This window comes from Nuphar pumila, chromosome 16 (assembly GCF_984573655.1).
Source record: "Nuphar pumila chromosome 16, dmNupPumi1.hap1.1, whole genome shotgun sequence".
Classification (NCBI taxonomy): domain Eukaryota; kingdom Viridiplantae; phylum Streptophyta; class Magnoliopsida; order Nymphaeales; family Nymphaeaceae; genus Nuphar; species Nuphar pumila.
In genome coordinates this window covers 15,183,210-15,204,456 of record NC_143264.1, presented here as the reverse complement: position 1 = coordinate 15,204,456, position 21,247 = coordinate 15,183,210, and the positions used below count along the sequence as shown (strand labels likewise).

The 21,247-nt window shown below is 40.3% G+C and overlaps 1 protein-coding gene across 3 annotated transcripts in view; it reads right to left on the bottom strand.

The window, feature by feature from the left end:
- LOC149813000 (Major facilitator superfamily protein) overlaps positions 1–21,247 on the bottom strand; it is a 162,887-nt gene that overhangs the window by 44,052 nt on the left and 97,588 nt on the right. For all 3 annotated transcript variants that reach the window (XR_016428298.1, XM_089991755.1, XM_089991753.1), the window contains one exon: positions 5,239–5,353. Coding sequence is in view for 2 of the 3 variants with exons in the window: in XM_089991755.1 (XP_089847881.1) it covers positions 5,239–5,353 (115 nt within the window). In the remaining variant the exon portion in view is untranslated. The remainder of the gene's footprint in view (positions 1–5,238; positions 5,354–21,247) is intronic.

The window sequence follows — 21,247 nt, the reverse complement described above, 5'->3', positions numbered from 1 at the left end:
GAGACAGACATTGGAAGCAAGAGGTTTTAAGTTGAGTAAGAGTAAGACAGAATATATGGAATGTCGGTTTCGTAAGCAACAAAGTAGTGATGGGAGTGTAGTGAAGCTTGGTAAGCAAGAAATACCGGTGGATGATTGTTTCAAATATTTGGGATCTATCATTCAAAAGTATAGAGAAATTGATGGAGATGTAAATCATAGGATAAAGGTTGGGTGGATGAAATGGAAAAGTGCAACTGGAGTGTTGTGCGATCGTAGAATGCCATTGCGGTTGAAGGGAAAGTTTTATAGGACGACTATTAGACCCGCTTTACTATATGGTACGGAATGTTGGGCTGCCAAGAGACATCATATTCAAAAAATGAGTGTAGCTGAGATGCGTATGCATAGATGGATGTGTGGAAATACAATAAAATATAAGATTCGGAACGAGGAGATACGTAAGAAGGTAGGTGTTGCATCCATTGAAAATAAGATGAGAGAGAATCGTTTATGGTGGTTTGGACATATTCGGCGAAGGCCTAATGATGCTCCAGTTAGAAGGATGGAGAAATGGGAAAATATATTAGTTAAAAGAGGTCGGGGTAGGCCTAGGAAGACTTGGATGGAGATGATAGGAAAGGATATGAATACTTTGAACCTTACCAAGGACATGGCATTGGATAGAAATGATTGGAGGTGAAGGATTCATGTGGAAGACCCAGAATGATTTTCTTTTTTGGTTCATATCGCCGAGCACAATTGTTTTGGGATGAAGGCGTAGTTGTCGTTGTTGTTGATACAATAATTCTACTTTATCTACTCATTTTAGTTAGAACAAAGCTAGGAGAAGGTTGTGAATCAGTGACTTCTGCATTTAGAATAAGTCCTGGTTTCTGAATTATAGAATTAATTATCTACTTTATTTACTCAAATTATATAGAATTATAGAAAAGTCCTGACTTCTAACTTGTGTTTTAATGTTCTGATATCAAAATTAATTATCTTTGGACAGTAGGAGAAGGTTGTGAATCAGTGAATTTATTTGAAGGACAAGAAGATATATTTGAAGGTAGTGAATTAGTGAAAATCGTTTCAGCGGTGCTAACTCTTATCTAGTTACTCTCCTAGTGACTTGTGAGTATATGCTTAACTCTTATCTAGTTGCAATTTACAAATTTATTGTTGTTATTTGTCCTGATCCATACCCTATGCACGATTATTAGTTTGTTATAGTTGTTAAGTGTTAATTGTTATAGTGTTAATTTGTTAATTGGTATAGACTTATAATGTTATATTGGTATTTTTTTGTCATTTATCACCAATCAGTAACTGTATCTGATTTGGTGTACTTGTGTAGAATTGTAATGATTAATTATGTAGATTACTGATAGTTTGCGTGTTTGATTAATAATTTTATCATAAATCAGTAATTGTATCTTATTCGGTGAAATTGTATAGAATTGTAATGATTAATTGTGTAGATTTTTTATAGTTTATGTGTTTGATTAATAATTTTATCACCAATCAATAATTGTATTTGATTTGGTGTACTGATGTAGAATTGTAATGATTAATTGTGTAGATTATTGATAGTTTACGTGTTTGATTAATAATTTTATCACCAATCAGTAATTGTATATGATTCAGTAAAAAATTTATACTTGCTTTTCTCTCATTTTTTTCACTACCTTAACTTGGGTGGTTTGGACATATTCGGTGAAGGCCTAATGATGCTCCAGTTAGAAGGATGGAGAAATGGGAAAATATATTAGTTAAAAAAGGTCGGGGTAGGCCTAAGAAGACTTGGATGGAGATGATAGGAAAGGATATGAATGCTTTGAACCTCACCGAGGACATGACATTGGCTAGAAATGATTGGAGGAGAAGGATTCATATGGAAGACCCAGAATGATTTTCTTTTTTGGTTCATATCGCCGACCCCAATTGTTTTGGGATGAAGGCGTAGTTGTTGTTGTTGTTGTTGTTGTTGTTGTTGTTGTTGTTGTTGTTGTTGTTGTTGTTGTTGATAAATCTAATTTTGGGAATAAAAAAATCTTGATTTTCAAAATTTTCAATCTCTTTGATTTCAAGAGAAGCACCATCCGCGATTAAAACAAAATGAGATATAGTTTTTGTTTATTCAGAAAGAGCAAAAATGTTTTGAGTCATATAAAAGGAGGCACCCAAATCTAAAATCCAAGAGGTCTTACTGAGAGGAGAGAAGGTTGACATTGCGGCCCCGGAAAGGGATCCCTTGAGAAGAGGTTGGAGAGCTTCCATAATTTGACTTAGAGATAGAGCTCCATTGTTAGAAGAAGATGAATCATCCTCCTTATGTGGTTGAAATATTGTAGACATGGCTACCATCTTCTTCCATTTTTGACACACTGGTTTAATATGTCTCGGTTGTTTGCAAAAATGACATAATTTTGCTATAATCTCTTCCTTAATACCTTCCATTTTAGCCGTCATTTTCTCTCGCTCCTTGATTTTGATTTTGTAATTTATTAAAATGAGGAGGGTTATATGTTTTCAAATTATTCTCCGGTCTAGAAACGGCATAAGCTCCTTTGTTTTCATCTTTTGAAGGAACGGCCAATACATTTTGATTGGTCTTGTTCATTCTCAATATAGTTTCTTCTCCACTTAGTTTAGTAAGAACATCTTCTAAGGGTAGAGAAGTAAAAGAAGATAGAAGAGAGGATCTAGTTTGCTCGAATTCGGGTCTAAGCCCATTCAAAAAATTGAAGAAGTAATCTTCTTCTAATTACTTGTGCCTTAGCTCAATAGCTTCTCCACTCCATTTAGGTTCAAGGAGTCCAAGTTCATCTCAAATGGATGATAATTCTGCAAAGTATTCTCTAATAAACATTTTCCCTTGTTGGAGAGTCAATGCCTTTTTTTGAAGATAATATCTATGGAATATATCTCTTGAGGTATACATCCTCTCAAGATAATCTCATACTTGAAATGCCTTTTAAATTTCAAAATATTGACATTTATCCTTGTCTCCACCATAGAAAAAATCTATGAAAGGATTTTGTAATTTTTCATTTCTCATTCTTCATGTTTTATGTTATATTCTTCAAAGGCTTTCTATCTTTCTTCTCTATCAAGAACCTTAATTTCACCTTTTTCAACCATAATAATTTTTTTTTCGAGTTTGGGAATCGTACATTTGACAAAGCCTCAAAGTCCTTTTTCCTTAATATGAGCTTCCATATTGCCGGCCCAAACATGATATTTGGACCCATTGAGTTTGAATTCGAGGAAAAAATGAGAATCCTTTTCCCTCATGAAAATGCCTTTATGAGAAAGAAAGAGTCTTCTAAATTTGAAAGCTTACCACAACGGATCTTCTTTGACCTTACTTGATGTATCAGAGGCGTAGCTAGGATTCATGTGAGGGGGGGAGGGGGGGCAAACAGGGGTGTAGCAAAAAAAAAATTGAGATAAAATAAAAAATGGCTACAATTATTAATAAAAATCTATTTCATATGGACAAATCAAACTATTTGCTGCAGTCAAGGCTGGGCTAGGACTGGGCTTTTAAAAAAAAAATTAACTGGGCCGGTAGGCAGGACTGGGCTACAACCCAGTTCTGCCCCTCCCACCCACCCACCCCCAGCTCCGCCTATGTGATGTATTGCACTTCACTTGAAATAGTTTGCAAGAGCTTTCCACGCCAAAAGAACAAAAATGAGGAATGGAAACGTTCTTTGAGGCGACCACCGTGATGATGCAATACCTGAGCTATTCTTATAAAGACCAAGCTCTGATACCATGTGAAAAAGTCTTCAAAGAGACTATGTGCATAAAAGCACCAAGTTCTTAATGAGAGATGTGTGCACAAAGGCACAAGATGAACACTTGCAAAAGATTACAAATGCACAAAGGCATTAAAATAAAAAGAATCTTTATTGAATGCTTGAGAGAGCTTTACAAAAAGTTTAACATTTACAAGGGGGAAAGACCCCTATATATACACATGAGGACCCTTCGAGGGGCTCCCTCATATGAACGTTGGAGCCCCTCCAACGGTCATATTATTAACCGTTGGAGGGGCCCAACATCCATATGAGTGGGCCCCTCTATGGCTAAAAGCCAAAAAAAAGAAAAAGAATAAAAAAATAAAAAGAGAAAATACAAAAAAGAAAATTAGAATATTCATATGGAATATGCGTGAACTAGAAAAAGACTGTTTTACCCCTAGTGGGTATTACAAGAATTATATATATATATATATATATATATATATATATATATATATATATATATATATATATATATATATATATATATATATATATATATATATATATTACACTTTTAGATTACATTTTAACAGTCCCTGGTTATCTTGGGCTATTGTTTCCTTCCTCCTGTTTCTTTTCTTTTGCCTCCTCTTTCATTTATTGCTCACACCTATTGCTGGCCAACATAGAAGATCTTCATGGTATCACAGCCTATTTTACAGGTTTGAAGCTTATATTGAGATCAATTTTTTCTCTTCTTCCCTGCTTGCAACCTCTTTCTTCGTTTTATCCCTAAAATCCTTTAATCTTTTCTTTCTGTTTTCTGTATTTTCTTCCTTTTAACTCACCTTTTCCTTATCTTTCTGATTCTTTTTATTCATTCTTTTCTTCCCCTTTTCCTTCATTCTTTTTCTTCCTTTCCTTTCTTTCCTTTTCGCTTCTCTTTCCTTTATTTCCTCTCTTTCTCCTTCATCTATTGGTTTCACATATCTGATTTAACATTAGATTGTTCATGTCATTCAACTTGCTGATGCCACTGTCTGACCCGTGATCTCAAGCAGACTATATATTTATGGTCTTGATGTTTGCCTGGCTTTACTGATTCTAGTTTAACAAAGTGCAGAAAAGCCTTTCATATGACTCGTTTTGTAACCTAAGACCTTGTCATAGTGCAGAAATGCCTTTGACAGTCATCAGAAATAGGAACTGTCATAGTGTGGAAACACCTTTGACAAGAGCTCCACTTACAGTCTTAGGTCTAGTTATAGTGTGGAAACTCCTTTGACAGGATCCTCTTTGTGCCCTTTGATCTGTCAAAGAATAATTTTTAGCTAAATGGACTTACTCGACAAAGATTTTATAACTACAAGAGTATCTTCAAAATATCTCTTAGTTCTCAACAAGTATCAAATTGAAGAAAAAAAAATCTCTGGAGGAACAACCCACACATAAAGGTTTATACTTTCAAGAGAGAAAAAGCTAAGTTGAAATCAGCACATACCCAATGGACAGAGAAACTGAAAGCCATCGTTTTGCTGCGCGTCCGATTGCTGCTCAATTCTGGTATGATAAGACCAGTAACTGGCCCAGCTCCAAGGGCAAATGTAAAGACATACCTACCGATCAAGAAAACAAGCATATTAATGTTGAGGATAGCAACAGAGAATGACACAAAACAAACAAAAGCTACACTTGAAATAAAAAAGAAAATTCCTTGCAAAAATAGAAGAAAACACCATGCACTCGGCAGAAGCTTCCAAAAAGCTCAAGCATAACGGAAGTGCTTTATAAATATTTGTTTTCCACAAACCACCTCCACCATTATCAAATCTAACACCAAAAGCAAGATGTGCATTACAACCTATAATCAATAATTTTAGATTTATCATTAAAATAGCCTAACTAATGTAAATGCAGTTTCATCAATCTAAAATTAGGAGTAGTGAACCTATGGCCCTGGTAGCAAGACCATTCAACTAAGAAATCATTGTTAAGGAATGTAATAGCGCATATCATCAGTGTTGGGTATTACCCATTTATGTATTACTATGTATGCTTAAGGGTAGTTATGTGTTTTAGCATCAATAAGTGTAGTGATCATGGTAGAGGGCCATTTCTGTCCAGATTTGTTCTCGTGTAGTCAAGGGGTCGACCCTATATGTTGAACGCTTCTTTATTCTTTTGCTTTAATGAAACTTCTAGTGTTCGCCTCTTCTTGCTTCTTTGTTAAAAATATGTTGCAATCTTGTATACTTTCTTTATATATATATATAGAGAGAGAGAGAGAGAGTAATAGGTAGGTGAGAAATTGATACATGTTAAATGGGTTTTTCTGCCCTTCCGGTGTTTTCTTCACGGTTCTGACCACATAAATGTGTTGGGCATGGTCGATTTACGAAGAATCCACACCAGGATCATGTGTTTTCGATGAAAAAAATGATATATGGAGCCTCGACAAATTACAACGATTTTGGACCACTGATTTTTCGAACGTTATAAAAACCCACCCATGTGTCGGAATCGAACACTTCAAGAGCTGAACCCTATAAAATCAAGTATATAGATCACATCTTACAGTCATAATTTAAAAATAAAACGAAAAAAAACCCATGAAAAAATCGTTTAGCACGTATCATTTCTCACCTACCCATTACTCTCTCTCTCTCTCTCTCTCTCTCTCTCTCTCTCTCTCTCTCTCTCTCTCTCTCTCTCTATATATATATATATATATATATATATATATATATATATATATATATGAGTAATAAGCCCCTTCAAAACTTGTAGTTTTAAGATGTGATCCATAGATTTTGTTTAGTGGGAACTGGCTTTTGGATCGCTGGAATCTGACCTGTATATAGGTTTTTCCGGTCATCCAACAAAAATGGCTATGAAGGTACCAGTTTTTCCCAACTCAGAAAAATATATTTTTTGTCAAAAAAACATGATCCAAGAGTTGATTCCCACTAAATTGAGCATGCTGAACACATCTAACAGTTCAGATCTATCATAAAATAAAACACTTAAAACCTATGGGACAGAACGGGGCATGGGGCCTAATATGCTCTCTCTCTCTCTCTCTCTCTCTCTCTCTCTCTCTCTCTCTCTCTCTCTCTCTCTATATATATATATATATATATATATATATATATATATATATATATATATATATATATATTTCATGTGTATATGTATTAATATGCTTATATATATGTGACTATTTTTTATATAGTTTGTAATCTAGGTTTATAATGTATTTTTTACCTTTATTTTTTTGTTTTTGTTTTCATTTATTCATGTAATAGGCCCTGCCCATTAGGGGCAGTTTTGTCTTCTTTTTTGTAGTCGTTGGACAAGCCTGATGGCTAGTTTGGCTAGCCCTCACCTCCCATCTCATGTATATATATGGGACTCTTCCCATATTCTTTTTATGCATTTCTTAAGCATTTTGAAGCTGAATAAAATAATTTTTTTATTAGTTGTGCTCTTTGGTTAACTATTGTGAGTGTGACCTTGTGGCTTTTTATTTGCCCATTAGTGGCTTGGGTATAGCCTTAGTGGCCTTGTGATTTTGCACTTTCTTGTTTACCGTTAGTGGCATCGTTATTGTTATTTTCTTTGTCATTTCCTATTGTAATTTTCCTTCTTTTCTCCTATCACTCTTGTTCGTTGTTCATGGTTGCGGAAAGAGGCTATCTTGGAGTAAAGGCTCCCTTGATCAGTCGTGTGATGCAGGGCAGGTCCGGAACATCCTAGACGTCACATACCCAACAGCACACAGACGTGTTTCGGGTCTGGGTCCAGACCCGAGACCCAGATCCAGTTGAAGCCTTTAAATAAACTTTTTAGGGTTGCATGCAGAGAGGAGAGTTCTGAAAAAGTTTTGCTGCCTCTTTTTCTTCAGTCACACGCTGTTTACTGTTGGTTTTACTTCTTTATTCCTTTTTGTCAATCAGCCTGTTTAATCTCTGTCATGTCATTACTTCCTTTCTTCCTTACTGTTTATTAGTTCCATTATTACTTTTCTGTTTCACGTCAGATTTTGGCAGCCTTTCTTCATTTTGTTCATTTTGGTTTTCAACCACACGTGCTTTCCTATTGGCATATTTCCTTTAGTTTCTCTTTGTAAATTTTCATCCAGCCGCACGTCCATTTCTATGTTATTTTTTTTATTCTTCTTTCCAGCTTATCACGTTTGTTGATCTTCCATTTGATATTGTTCCTATGTTATTGTAAGTACTACCTATCGGTAGTCCTTTTATTAGACGTATAATAAATTGTTGTTCAGTTCAATTGAACCGAACCCCTTCTTGGCCTCCACCATTGTTTGGGTTATCGTGTATTGCACAGTCTATGTCACAGGGATTCGGCTAGCAGGGTGCCGCACCCGCGTCGACGCGACTCGACGCGGGTGCGGTCAACCCAACCCTGGGTGCGTTGACCGCACCCAGGGTCATTTTTGTCCATTTTTTTTATTTTTTTTTAAAAAAATATTTGCCCTATGAATCAAATGCTTCCATCGTCCTTAAGTCGGAAAGGAGTATCGGTCTGCTGTGTATGAGCCTTCAGCTTCTCGTACTGCGCATCAGTCTTTTGCCCAGCAAGGATCTTGGCTAATAGCTCAGGTTGAGCTATCAGATTTAAAAGACTGATAGAATTCGACGAGACTGCAAACGGTTTCCATGAGACTAAATCCTCAATCAACTTCCAACCAACGTATAATAGGTTGACGGAAATACTAGAAGCCTTACGGCTGAGAGCATCAGCTACCACATTCGCCTTTCCTGGATGGTAGGAAAGGGTGAAATCGTAATCCTTGAGAAATTCTAGCCAGCGTCGTTGTCTCATATTTAGCTCCTTCTATGAAAACAAGTACTTGAGGCTCTTATGATCTGTAAAAGCCTCGAATTGTTCCCCGTACAAGTAGTGTCGCCAAATCTTCAATGCGAACACCACAGCCGCTAATTCCAAGTCATGAGTCGGATAATTCTTCTCATGAATCTTAAGTTGATGCAAGGCGTAGGCGATTACCTTACCATTCTGCATTAGGACGCAGCCCAAGCCTGTCCCAGAAGCGTCAGTATAAATCACGAAGCCGCCTTGTCCCGAAGGCAAGGCCAAGATAGGAGCGGTAGTAAGTTGCTCTTTCAGCAACTGAAAACTGCCTTCGCACGAATCGTCCCACATAAACTTAGCTTCCTTCTTTAGCAGCCTTGTCATAGGTAAAGAGATTTTGGAAAAGTCTTGGATAAATCTTCGATAATATCCAGCTAAGCCAAGAAAACTTCTGATGTCCCGAACGTTCTTCGGCTGTTGCCAGCTTAGCACGGCCTCCACCTTTGCAGGATCCACGGACACTCCTTTCTCGGATATAACATGTCCCAAAAACATAACCTCCTTGAGCCAAAACTCGCTTTTAGATAATTTAGTGAACAAACGCTCCTTTCGCAAGGTTTCCAAAATGATGGTCAGGTGTTCGCGATATTGATCCCAGGTCTCCGAGTACACCAGGATGTCATCAATGAACACGATGACGAAGGTGTCTAAAAAGGGTTTAAACACACGGTTCATGAGGTCCATAAAGGCTGCAGGTGCGTTGGTGAGTCTGAAAGGCATGACAGTAAACTCGAAATGCCCATACCTGGTTCGAAAAGCCGTCTTGGAGATATCATCTCCTTTAATTCTGAGTTGATGGTATCCTGACCTAAGGTCGATCTTTGAGAAAATCTTGGCATTCCGCAGTTGATCGAACAGATCTTCGATACGCGGTAACGGATACTTATTCTTTATCGTGGCTTGGTTGAGCATTCGATAGTCGATGCACAACCGCAATGATCTATCTTTCTTTTTAACGAATAAAACAGGAGCTCCCCAAGGCGAGACACTAGGGCGAATGAATCCTAAATCCATCAACTCCTGTAGCTGCTTCTTGAGTTCCTCGAGCTCGGCTGGCGCCATACGATATGGAGCTTTAGAAATTGGCGCAGTACCCGACAGCAACTCGATGTTGAATACAACCTCTCGTGGTGGGGGAAGTCCTGGCAGCTCCTCTGAGAAGACGTCCAGAAAATCCTGAACCACCTCCAGATCTCTTATCGAAACTTGCGTCGGCTCGAACTGGACGACACTGACTAAAAAGGCAGTGCATCCCCTTCTCAGGTAATTTTGTGCCTTTAGAGAAGAAACCATCTTGCTTGCACGGACCGCCTTTGCGAACTTGAATTCCACCTTAGGCATCCCTGGTGGAGACAACACAATCTTGCTTTCATGGCAAAAGATTTTGGCATGGTACTTATGCAGCCAATCCATGCTTAGGATGACGTCAAATTCAGACATATCTAGAAGGATAACGCAGGCCGGCCAATGTCGATCCGCCAAGACCACGTCCAAAGCTGGCACGTAGGTCGCACAAATAGTGTTTTTCCCAATCGGATTATAGACGTTGAGAGCATTATCTAACGAACTTACAGGTACGTGCAAGAGTTCAGCAAATTTTTCAGAAATAAAAGAATGAGTGGCACCGCAGTCAAAGAGTACGAAAGCTGCTTGGTTAGCAATCAAGATGGTACCTTGCACAAGCTCGCCTTTGGTCAGCTGTTCGACCGTGGCAGTGTAGACGCGTCCCGGTGCTTTCTTCTTGCCGTTGGACTGTGGTTGCTACGCCTGGTAAGAATGTTGTTGTTGTTGCGGTTGCGGCGGCGGCCGGGGGAGCAGAGGTGCTCCACCATTCCCTCTGAGGTCGTCAGCCGCCTTCTTGCGGCACTCGCGTGCGAAGTGGCCCATCTTGCCACAGTACAGGCATCTGCCTGTAAGAAGAGGGCATGCCTGCCCGAGGTGAGGTCGTCCGCATTTGGGGTAGACATCGCCCGCCTGCTGCCGGGCGGGAGGGTTGCCCTGAGGTCGCTGACGTTTTGAAGGAGGATATTGCTTTCTTCCACCTTCCTTGTTTACGAAAAAGGGCGGTTGCTTGGTTTAACCGCCAGAGGGATATTTCTTTTGATCGCTACCCACAACGAGTGGCTTCTTGCTTTGGGTGCTCTTAGAGCGCTCTCAATCCTCGGTCAGGAGAGTGGCTGCAGCAACAGCTGCGGAGAGAGTCGATGGCATGTTGTTTAGGACCCTTGGTCAGAGTCCTTCTTTTAATCCGCAGATGAATTTCCCCGCCCGCTCGCGATCATCTTCGAATAAGTTGAGGCAATATCGCTCCAACTCCTGGAATTTGGAGATGTAATCCACCAGACTTGACGTGCCTTGGCAAAGTTCCAAAAACTCCACATTTTTCCTCTCCCTTGCATGAGGAGGAAAATAGTTCTCCAAGAAAGCCTTTTTGAAAGTCTCCCAAGGAATAAACGAAGTTGTCGGGAACTATATGTTCCGGGTCGTGTCCCACCAATGGCGGGCGGCGCCCAAAAGTCTGAAAGTACAGAAAAGAGTCTTCTTGTCTTCTGGGACTATCAAAACTTAGAATACTCGCTCTACTTCCAATATCCAGTTCTCAGCTGCATCGGGGTCGGGCTTGCCTGTGAAGGTTGGAGGATCGAGCTTTAAGAACTTTTCATACGATACTGTCGCAGGGTGGCTTAGTTCTGGGGTAGGTACTTGGTTGTGCACTTGATTTCGCATGGCGCTAGCCAATGCACTCAAGGAATCCATGATGAACCACCGTTGACCTGACCATTCGTCAGACGAACCCTGGTTTGAACCTCGAACCATCCTTAAAATAACCAGATGATACATAAGTCAATACTTGAAGGGAAAGAATAATATCAAAAAGGTTATCGTATTTCCGAATAATAGAGATTACAAAAGCTCAGCAGTGCTGGTACAAGAGGGAAATTACAAAAAGCCAAAAACAAAAACTGCTCACGGGTACGAAAACCAACGAGTTTTATCTGCTTTTTAGGGATGATGAGAGTATTTTTTTAAGTACTCTCTTGTGATACTCGTGCGCATTAACCCGCGCAGAGGGGGAAAAGGATGCAAATCTTTATTCGGGACTCCTTGCCCGTAAAGAGGAGTTGTGGGGGTGTAATGTGGCGAGGCATTCGGTGCATAGGGCGGCGAAGCCGGAGTGTACACATGAGAATCCGGTATGTACTGCGGTGAAGCCGGTGTGTACACCGGAGAATCCGATATGTACAGCGGTGAAGCCGGAGTGTTCACCGGAGTATCTGATATGTACTGCGGTGAGTCTGGAGTTGGTGTATATATTGGTGAGTTGGAGAAGGCATATGAGTGGGTGGATCTACGTCCTGAGCACTCTCTTGGGGTAATATCTGTCCATCACACGTTGGTGTGTCTAAAGTACCCTGGACTGAGGATGTTGTGTCTTCGAGATCTTGTGTTGCAGACGCCCTTCTATCGTATGCTTCCCTGAGTTGATAATTATTTATCGTACGTCCTTCTTCACCACAGAATTCGCACTCCATCGGGGCTTGCCAGGGAGATTCTGCTTTAGAAGATTCCAGAGAAGTGTGTCGATTAAGTAACACATGATTTGGCACGCGACCACCTTCCCGAAGGTGCACTGCTGCCCACGTCGTGGCTAGCGGTGCTTGATAAGCATCGGAAAGCGTAAAGCCCAAGAATCCGCAAAAGTGGGAGGGGACGGCCTGCTAGTCCAACATTCTGAACCGGTAGTCGAACGCTCAAGTCTTTCTACCACAGAACTTCTGCCCCTAACTGAACGACAACGCGTTCTTCGTGCGCCTCTTCTATGTCTCAATCTCTCACCATCAAAAGGGTTCATTTTCTTTAAACAAGAAAACCCTAAATACTTATGTAAGGTATGCTCTAGTCTAATAGTATAGAAAAAAGAGAAATTAAGTTACTTACAGCGCGATGCGGATGCTCGATTACCAAGAATCACTATTTTGATCTGCTTTGATACCAAGTTGTAACGCCCCAAAATTTCGAACTTTATAATTTCCTTGAAATAGTTGAAAAATTCCTTTTCTTTACAGAGTTTATTTTTAAAATCAGCGAAAACGATTTCTTTAAAAGAAAAAGGACAAGTTTGACAACTTTGGGCACGTTAACGAGAGAACAAAGTTTTACCATGAACGATCTGCAATAATACTTAGAAAATCATTTCTTATATTTAAAGAGAGTGACAAGTTTGTACAAAATTTGGATTTCCTCTAGGGAAACCGTATAAAAAACCAAGATGTCGAGGAGAAGAACTACGAGCAGAAACAGTGGATCCTGAAGTCATCTCGCAGTCGCGCCATCGCCTGTGATGCACCTATTCGTCACCTGTACCCATGAAATGGGTTAGTTTTGCGAAAAACTAGTAGGTGAGCACAAAAACAGAAAGAACTAAATTAGGCATAAATAATTTATGCAACAGGTAGTAACGAGCAAACTAAGCAGATAGACTGGATGAACAAGCTAAGTACAACAAACTGAAAAGGGTGAGCATGCTCAATTTAGTTATTACTTGATAACCGGCCATGCGGGTACATACATGGCACGTGAGTCGAAACAGTCGAGTCCAAGCCGAGTGTTCATTATGTTAAGTATTTTAATATACCTCGGTTGTCTGACTGAATCTTATTCCTATAAAGACGACCGATGGTCGAGAGAGTAACTCCCCAAGGCCTAATAGGGATGCATCCAACTTCTGCAAAAGTGTTAGGCTAACTTATGTAGCCCCTATCCCTCCCCTTAACCTCCGATGACTGGGGGAAAACGGGTCTTTTGCCCTTTTAAAAAGTCATAAATGGTCTGTCCATCGGAGTTGGTACCCTTCGTCCTCTCTCTTGAAGAAGCCAGGTTGAATTGAGCACGACGGGGTTTCTTAACCGTTGCCTCATTCCTCATGCTCTGGTCCATTAGACTGAAACGAGCATCTTGCTTATGAAGGCGATCCCATTTTTATATGTGTTTTCAACCACGTGCACGAAACACTAATCGAGGTCATAAGACTCTCTCATCCAATCGTCGTAGTACTAACATGTCTCGCATGTTCAAGAAGTACACTTACGAGGAAAGGGATACAGGTCCTTAATAGGAACCTCGGGAGTGTGTTTCGCAAAGATACAATGTTTTTAAAAAGCTATTTTAACATTTCAAATCTTTCGAAACGACACACAACTTGCCAACATATGACATGTGATTTTCTTGAATCTGACATCCGGTGATGCAGTGTCTGGGTGCTACGTAGGTCACGACACTGGTTTTGGTAAATGGGCTTCACAAATGAACCCATCACCCAACAACTTGATCTTGCCTCAAATCGAGGGTTTTCCCAAAACATATTGGGTAAAAAAATAAAGGAATAGGTATTCCTTCTGAATACGTTGTGTCGATGGCAAGGCAAAAACGAAAGACAATAATGCAAAAAGCAAGAGCCTGGGCGCGAAAGCGCGACGGCAAACGGAAACAAGAAATGCGAAAACAAAGGACAAGGATCGCGAAACCGCGTCCTTGAATTAAAGACAGTAAGTAGTAAATACGAAAGCAAAAGCCTGGGCGCAAAGCGCGACGGCGAACTGAAATAGGAAATGCGAAAGCAAAGGACAAGGATCGCGAAATAGCGTCCTTGAATTAAAAGACAGTAAGTAGTAATTGCTAAAACAAAAGCCTGGGCGCAAAGCGCGATGGCAAACAGAAATAGGAAATGCGAAAGCAAAGGACAAGGATCGCGAAACCGCGTCCTTGATTTAAAAGTGTACTTATATACGTATATGTATAAAAATATATCATTAAGTCCTTTTGATCTTTAATTATTTAAGCTTGATTTAATTATTTAATTCCTTGTGCAACTTCTCCTACCTTGGGGTATTGCGAGAATGAAATCGTCTACGAACGTAGGTGATTGTCGGTTTAGTTCGCGGGGCGCGAACGGGCTCCGTTGCGTAACACTGCAAAAGTACGTAGTTTAGCATGCATAAAATGAATATAGATAGGGAGAAAGCTCAGTTTCTCCGCAATCCACTGCAGGAGTCATCGGCCCCTACAGTTGCGAAAGAGAACGGGGTAGGGTCCAATGACCCATGTTGTTAAAGGAGATGGGTGCAAGGGCCATCGGCCCCTGTCGGATCTCTAAAGGAGGGCAGGGGCCATTGCCGTGATAATAGTAAGAGGGGCAGGGGCCTTTGTCCCCTTCGGAGTCTTCAAAAGGAAAGGCAAGGGCCTTTGAGGCCCTTGCTGGGTTTTAAAAGAAGGTGGGGTAGGAGCCGGCTCCTGCCAACTTTTTTTTAAAAGAGAGGGGCAGGGGCCGATGGCCCCTACCAAGGAAATGAATAGGGTGGGGGAGAGTGCAGGGGCCAAAGGCCCCTGCCGAGCCTTTGCTCGACAGCAAAAGAGACAGGGGCCAGACGCCCCTGTCGGTTTAAAAGAGGGGTAGGGGCCATTAGCCCCTGCTCGGTTTCCGAGAGATGAGGCAGGAGCCTTCGGCTCCTGCCTCCTTTCTTAAGGAGAGGGGTAGGGGCCATCGGTCCCTACATGAAAGGGAAGGGCAGGGGCTATGGCCCCTGCCGGAATGGTGAAAAGGGCAGAGGGCGGAGCCCCCTGCTTGCTAAGAAGATGAGGGCAAGGGGGCGGAGCCCCCTGCCTGCTAAAAAAAAGGAAGGCAAAGGGGGGCGGAGCCCCTTTGCCTGATGGAGAAGAGGAAGGAAGAAAAGAGGAGGGGAAAGGGAAACGAGGGGAGAAGGGGGGCTTACCTGGGCTGCTGAGGGAAGGGAGGTCGCCGGGAAGGGGGCTTGCCGTGAAGGGAGCTCGCCGGCGGGACTCGCTGGGGAGGAGAGTGAGGGATAGAGTCGGGGGGTCGGGGGAGAGAGCAGAGACAGAGGGGAGAGACGAGAGATGAGAGAGAGTCGGGGGGTCGGGGGAGGCTCGTAAGCCCTCCCCTCTCGCCTTTTTATAGGGAGGGGGCGCACACAGGGCCCGCCCCTTGTGTCGCCGGAGATCCCCCTCCCTCTGCGGGCTGCCAGCCCCTCTGAAAAGGGTTTTCGAGGGGCTGGCACGGGTTGGATCCGGGTCGGGTCTGGACCCGACCCGGGTCCGATCTCTTTTATTTATTTTTTTTAAACCGGGTTTTACAGACAATCTCTTTGTCAAGAAAAGATTAGATCTATTAAACAATGGGACATGAGTGTCCGGGATTATTTTAGTGCCTTGTCTCCCCTTTGGGACGAACTTGCTCTTCTTGAGCCCAAGTGGGTGGCTCTGAAAGATATTGAAATGAGAAGAGAGCAAATCGAAAAATAACATTTCTTTCAATTTCTTCATAGTCTTAGACCAGAATTTGAATAAGGGCATCCCTTCTTTAGAAGCAAAGCCTTACCTATTGAAGATGCCCTTGCCGAAGTATGCCAAGAGGAAACATGTTTTGGTATGACTCATAAAAGTGAAGAAATCTTGGTTGTTACTAGGCCGGGATCCAATGTTAAACCTTATAGACCTCCCCACTTTTCCAAAAATAATGGGTTTAGAAAGGGTGTTATTTGTCACGATTGTAATGAACCGAAACATATTAAACTGGTTTGACCTATACTTAAAGGAAATGTGACATCGGTTGGTGACAATGTTCTTAAGAAAGAAGAAGTGACCAACAATAGAGAAGACATTAAAGATGCTCTTAATCCAATTTCGAAGGCACTTCAACACCTTCTTAAGTCTTCTACTTTGGGTGCCGCCATCACATCTTCCTCGTCTCCTCCAGGTATGTGGATGCTGGACTCAGGTACTTCTTTTCATATGACACCACATAAGAACATTTTTTCTAATGTCTATTCCAACCCCACATCATCTTATGTTTCAACGGTTGATGAGACTTCTTTAAAAATTGAAAACATTGGAAGACTTACAACAACAACAACAACTACGCCTTCATCCCAAAACAATTGGGGTCAGCGATATGAACCAAAAAAGAAATTCATTTTGGGTCTTCCACATGAATCCTTTTCCTCCAATCATTTCTATCCAATCCCATGTCCTCGAGGAGATTTAAAGCATTCATATCCTTTCCTATCATCTCCATCCAAGTCTTCCTAGGCCTACCCCGACCTCTTTTAACTAATATATTTTCCCATTTCTCCAACCTTCTAACTGAAGCATCATTAGGCCTTCGCCGAATATGTCCAAACCACCGTAAACGATTCTCTCGCATCTTATTTTCAATGGGTGCAACACCTACCTTCTTACGTATCTCCTCGTTCCGAATCTTATCTTTTATTGTATTTCCACACATCCATCTAAGCATCCGCATCTCAGCTACACTCATTTTTTGAATATGATGTCTCTTGGCAGCCCAACATTTCGTACCATATAGTAAAGCGGGTCTAATAGTCGTCCTATAAAATTTTCTCTTCAACCGCAATGACATTCTACGATCGCACAGCACTCCAGTTGCACTTTTCCATTTCATCCACCTAACCTTTATCCTATGATTTACATCTCCATCAATTTCTCCATACTTTTGAATGATGGATCCCAAATATTTGAAATAATCATTCACCGGTATTTCTTGCTCACCAAGCTTCACTACACTCCCATCACTACTTCGTTGCTTACTAAACCGACATTCCATATATTCAGTCTTACTCTTACTCAACTTAAAACCTCTAGCTTCCAATGTCTGTCTCCATAATTCTAACTTAGCATTAACCCCAGCTCTAGACTCATCAATCAAAACAATATCATCAGCAAACAACATACACCACGGTACATTTTCTTGAATTGATCTCGTAAGCTCATCCATCACTATTGCAAATAGGAAAGGGCTTAAAGCAGATCCTTGATGTAACCCAACCGTTATCGGGAAATTGGTTGTCACCCCTCCACAAGTGCGGACATTGGTTACTACTCCTTCATACATATCTTTAATTATACTAATGTACTTGAGAGAAACACCTTTCTTCATCATTGTCCACCAGAGAACGTCCCTAGGTACTCTATCGTATGCCTTCTCTAAATCAATAAAAACCATATGCAAATCTTTGTTCCTCTCTCTATATCTTTCAATAAGTTGTCTAAGAAGATGTATAGCTTCCATAGTTGATCTTCCAGGCATAAAACCAAATTGATTCTCCGATATCATGACAACCTTCCTCAACCTAGACTCAATCACCCTCTCCCAAAGTTTCATAGTATGACTCATGAGTTTTATACCACGATAGTTTGTGCAATCTTGTATATCACCCTTATTCTTATATAAAGGCACCAAAGTACTCTTCCTCCACTCATTAGGCATCTTATTTGTTCGCCAAATCAAGTTAAAAAGATTTGTCAACCATTCTAAACCTTTCTCTCCCAAGCATTTCCAAGCCTCGATAGGTATACCATCTGGGCCAACTGCCCTTCTTGATTTCATTTTCTTCAAAGCCTCTGCAATTTCTTTCTTCTGAATCTTGCGCATGAAGTCACGATTTATCTCATGAAAAGGAATGGAGAAGTCTCCAAGATCTTGAGCATGACTATCATTAAATAGCTTATCAAAATAATCTTTCCATCTCTCCTTAATCTCCTCATCTTTGACTAAAACCCTTTGCGTTTCATCTTTGATACATCTAACCATACCCAAATCCTTCGATTTCCTATCTCTCATCTTTGCAAGCCTATAAATATCCTTCTCGCCTTCTTTGGTATCCAACTTGTCATAAACCTCCTTATATACCTTAGCCCTCGAATTTCGAACAACTTTTTTAGCTTCCTTCTTTGCTAACATATACTTCTCCAAATTCTCATTATCACGACTCGTACTTAGATTTCTATAACACTCTCTTTTAACCTTAATAGCTAATTTAACATCCTCGTTCCACCATGATGTATCCTTACCTAGTGGTGCACCGCCTTTAGACTCACCCAATACCTCCTTAGCCACTTTTCTCATGACCCCCGCTATCTTATTCCACATTGATTCTGAATCCTCCTCGAGACACCAATCAACTTCCTTAACTACCTGCTCTACAAACATTCCTTGTTTAGCTCATTTCAGTGCCCACCACTTAATTTTAGGATCTATCCTATGTCTATACCATTTGCGGCATTGTCTAATTCTAAGATCTAAAATTAAGACTCTATGCTGTGTAGCTACACTTTCTCCCGGTATAACCTTACAATCGATGCAACAACCCCTATCTCTCTTTCTAAGTAGGAAAAAATCTATCTGACTCGTATTAACCCCACTTTTAAATGTTACTAGGTGAGACTCCCTCTTCCTAAACCAAGTGTTTGCTAAGATCATATCATAGGACAAACAAAAATCTAAAATCCTTTCTCCACTTTCATTTCTTTCTCCTATACCATAGCCTCCATGGATACTCTCAAATCCATCCCTACTAATGCCTACATGTCCATTAAGGTCACCGCCGATGAAAAGCTTTTCTCCATAAGATATCCCTTGTACTACTCCATCTAAATCTTCCCAAAATTGATGCTTAATGGAATCATCTAAACCTACTTGAGGTGCATAAACACTAATAATATTAATAATATCCGTACCTAATACTAATTTAATAAGTAAAATTCTATCACCCTTCCTACGGACCTCAACTACATTATCTATAAACTGACGACTCATAACAATCCCTACTCCATTCCTATTCCTATTTATTCCTGTATACCAAATCTTATATCCCCAAGGTTCTATCACTTTTGCTTTCTCACCTACCCATTTGGTCTCTTGAAGACATAAAATATCAATCTTTCTCCTACACATAACATCTACTAACTCTACCAACTTACCAGTTAAAGACCCTATGTTCCAAGTGGCTAACATAATTTTATGGTCTTGGACTAACTTCTTTACCCCCACCCGTCCAACAAAGTGAGGGAACCCTTGCCTATTTGACACCACCCCCGGGCGCCGGTGTGACGCGTCGCTTCTGGGCGACGACCTAGCGACATTGGAAGACTTGATTTAAAATATTCTCAAGATTATTTTGTTCCAAAAATAAGGATGGTTCCAACAACAACTACGCCTTCATCCCAAAACAATTGGTGTCGGCTATATGAACCAAAAAAGAAAATCATTTTGGGTCTTCCACATGAATCCTTCTCCTCCAATCATTTCTATCCAATGCCATGTCCTCGGTGAGGTTCAAAGCATTCATATCCTTTCCTATCATCTCCATCCAAGTCTTCCTAGGCCTACCCCGACCTCTTTTAACTAATATATTTTCCCATTTCTCCATCCTTCTAACTGGAGCATCATCAGGCCTTCGCCGAATATGTCCAAATCACCGTAAACGATTTTCTCTCATCTTATTTTCAATGGATGCAACGCCTACCTTCTTACGTATCTCCTCGTTTCGAATCTTATCTTTTATTGTATTTCCACACATCCATCTATGCATACACATCTCAGCTATACTCATTTTTTGAATATGATGTCTCTTGGCAACCTAACATTCTGTACCATATAGTAAAGCGGGCCGAATTGTCGTCCTATGAAACTTTCCCTTCAACCGCAATGGCATTCTACGATCGCACAACACTCCAGTTGCACTTTTCCATTTCATCCACCCAACATTTATCCTATAGTTTCAAAAATTAATTTAAATCTATTTTCGGTCTCTCAAATTACCGATCATGGTTGCGAAGTTTCTTTCTCACCCAAAAATTGCACTGTACAGAATCTCCAGCCAGGGAAGCTGATTGGGCATAGCCATAGGAGGGGCGATCTATATTTTATGGATTTTTTGAATCTACAATCCAAGTCTTTTTGTAATTTTATAAATGTCAAAAATATTGAAATTTGGAACAAGAGACTTGGTCACCCGAATTTTTCAAAGATGTCTCTTTTCTCCTTTTTGGGAAATACTTGTAATGAAAAAGTCATGACTTGTAAATATTGCATCTTTGGTAAATCAAAAGCTATTACATTTCCTCAAAAAAGTTGTCTCCACACGGCCGTTTGAATTAGTTCATTCCGATGTATGGGGTCTCTTTCCGGTCATATCTAAGGGAGGTTTTTCATATTATGTAATTTTTGTGGATGATTTCACTAGATACACATGGATCTATTTTCTAAATCGAAAATTCGATGTTTTTCCTTCCTTAAAGAATTTCATGCAATAGTTAAGAATCAATTTTTAAGTAATCTATCTATTCTAAGATCTGATTCGAGAGGAGAATATATGTCACATGAATTTCAAACTTATTTACAACAAAATGGGATTAGTCATCAAAGGTCTTGTCACAACACTCCGCAATAAAATGGCCTAGCGGAAAGAAAACATAGACATATAATAGAAACATCTAGGACTCGTTTGATTTCCAAAATCAAGTTGTAGTGCCTAAAACTCAAAAAAAAAGGTAGCAAACATTGAAGAATCTTTCAAAAAGTGGATGAAAACAAAAAGGAAGAGACCTTAAGGATTTGTCAATCTCTAAACTTGAGGAGGCTCTTCAACAATTTTTCAAGTTGTTTTTGACATCTACCTCCACAGCCGCAGTATCTACCTCCTCTCCACCTAGTATGTGTTCTTGGATTCTTGATTTTGGTTTCGCTTTTCATATGACTCCTATATGCATGCAAATCTTCCATTTCAATCACATATGGT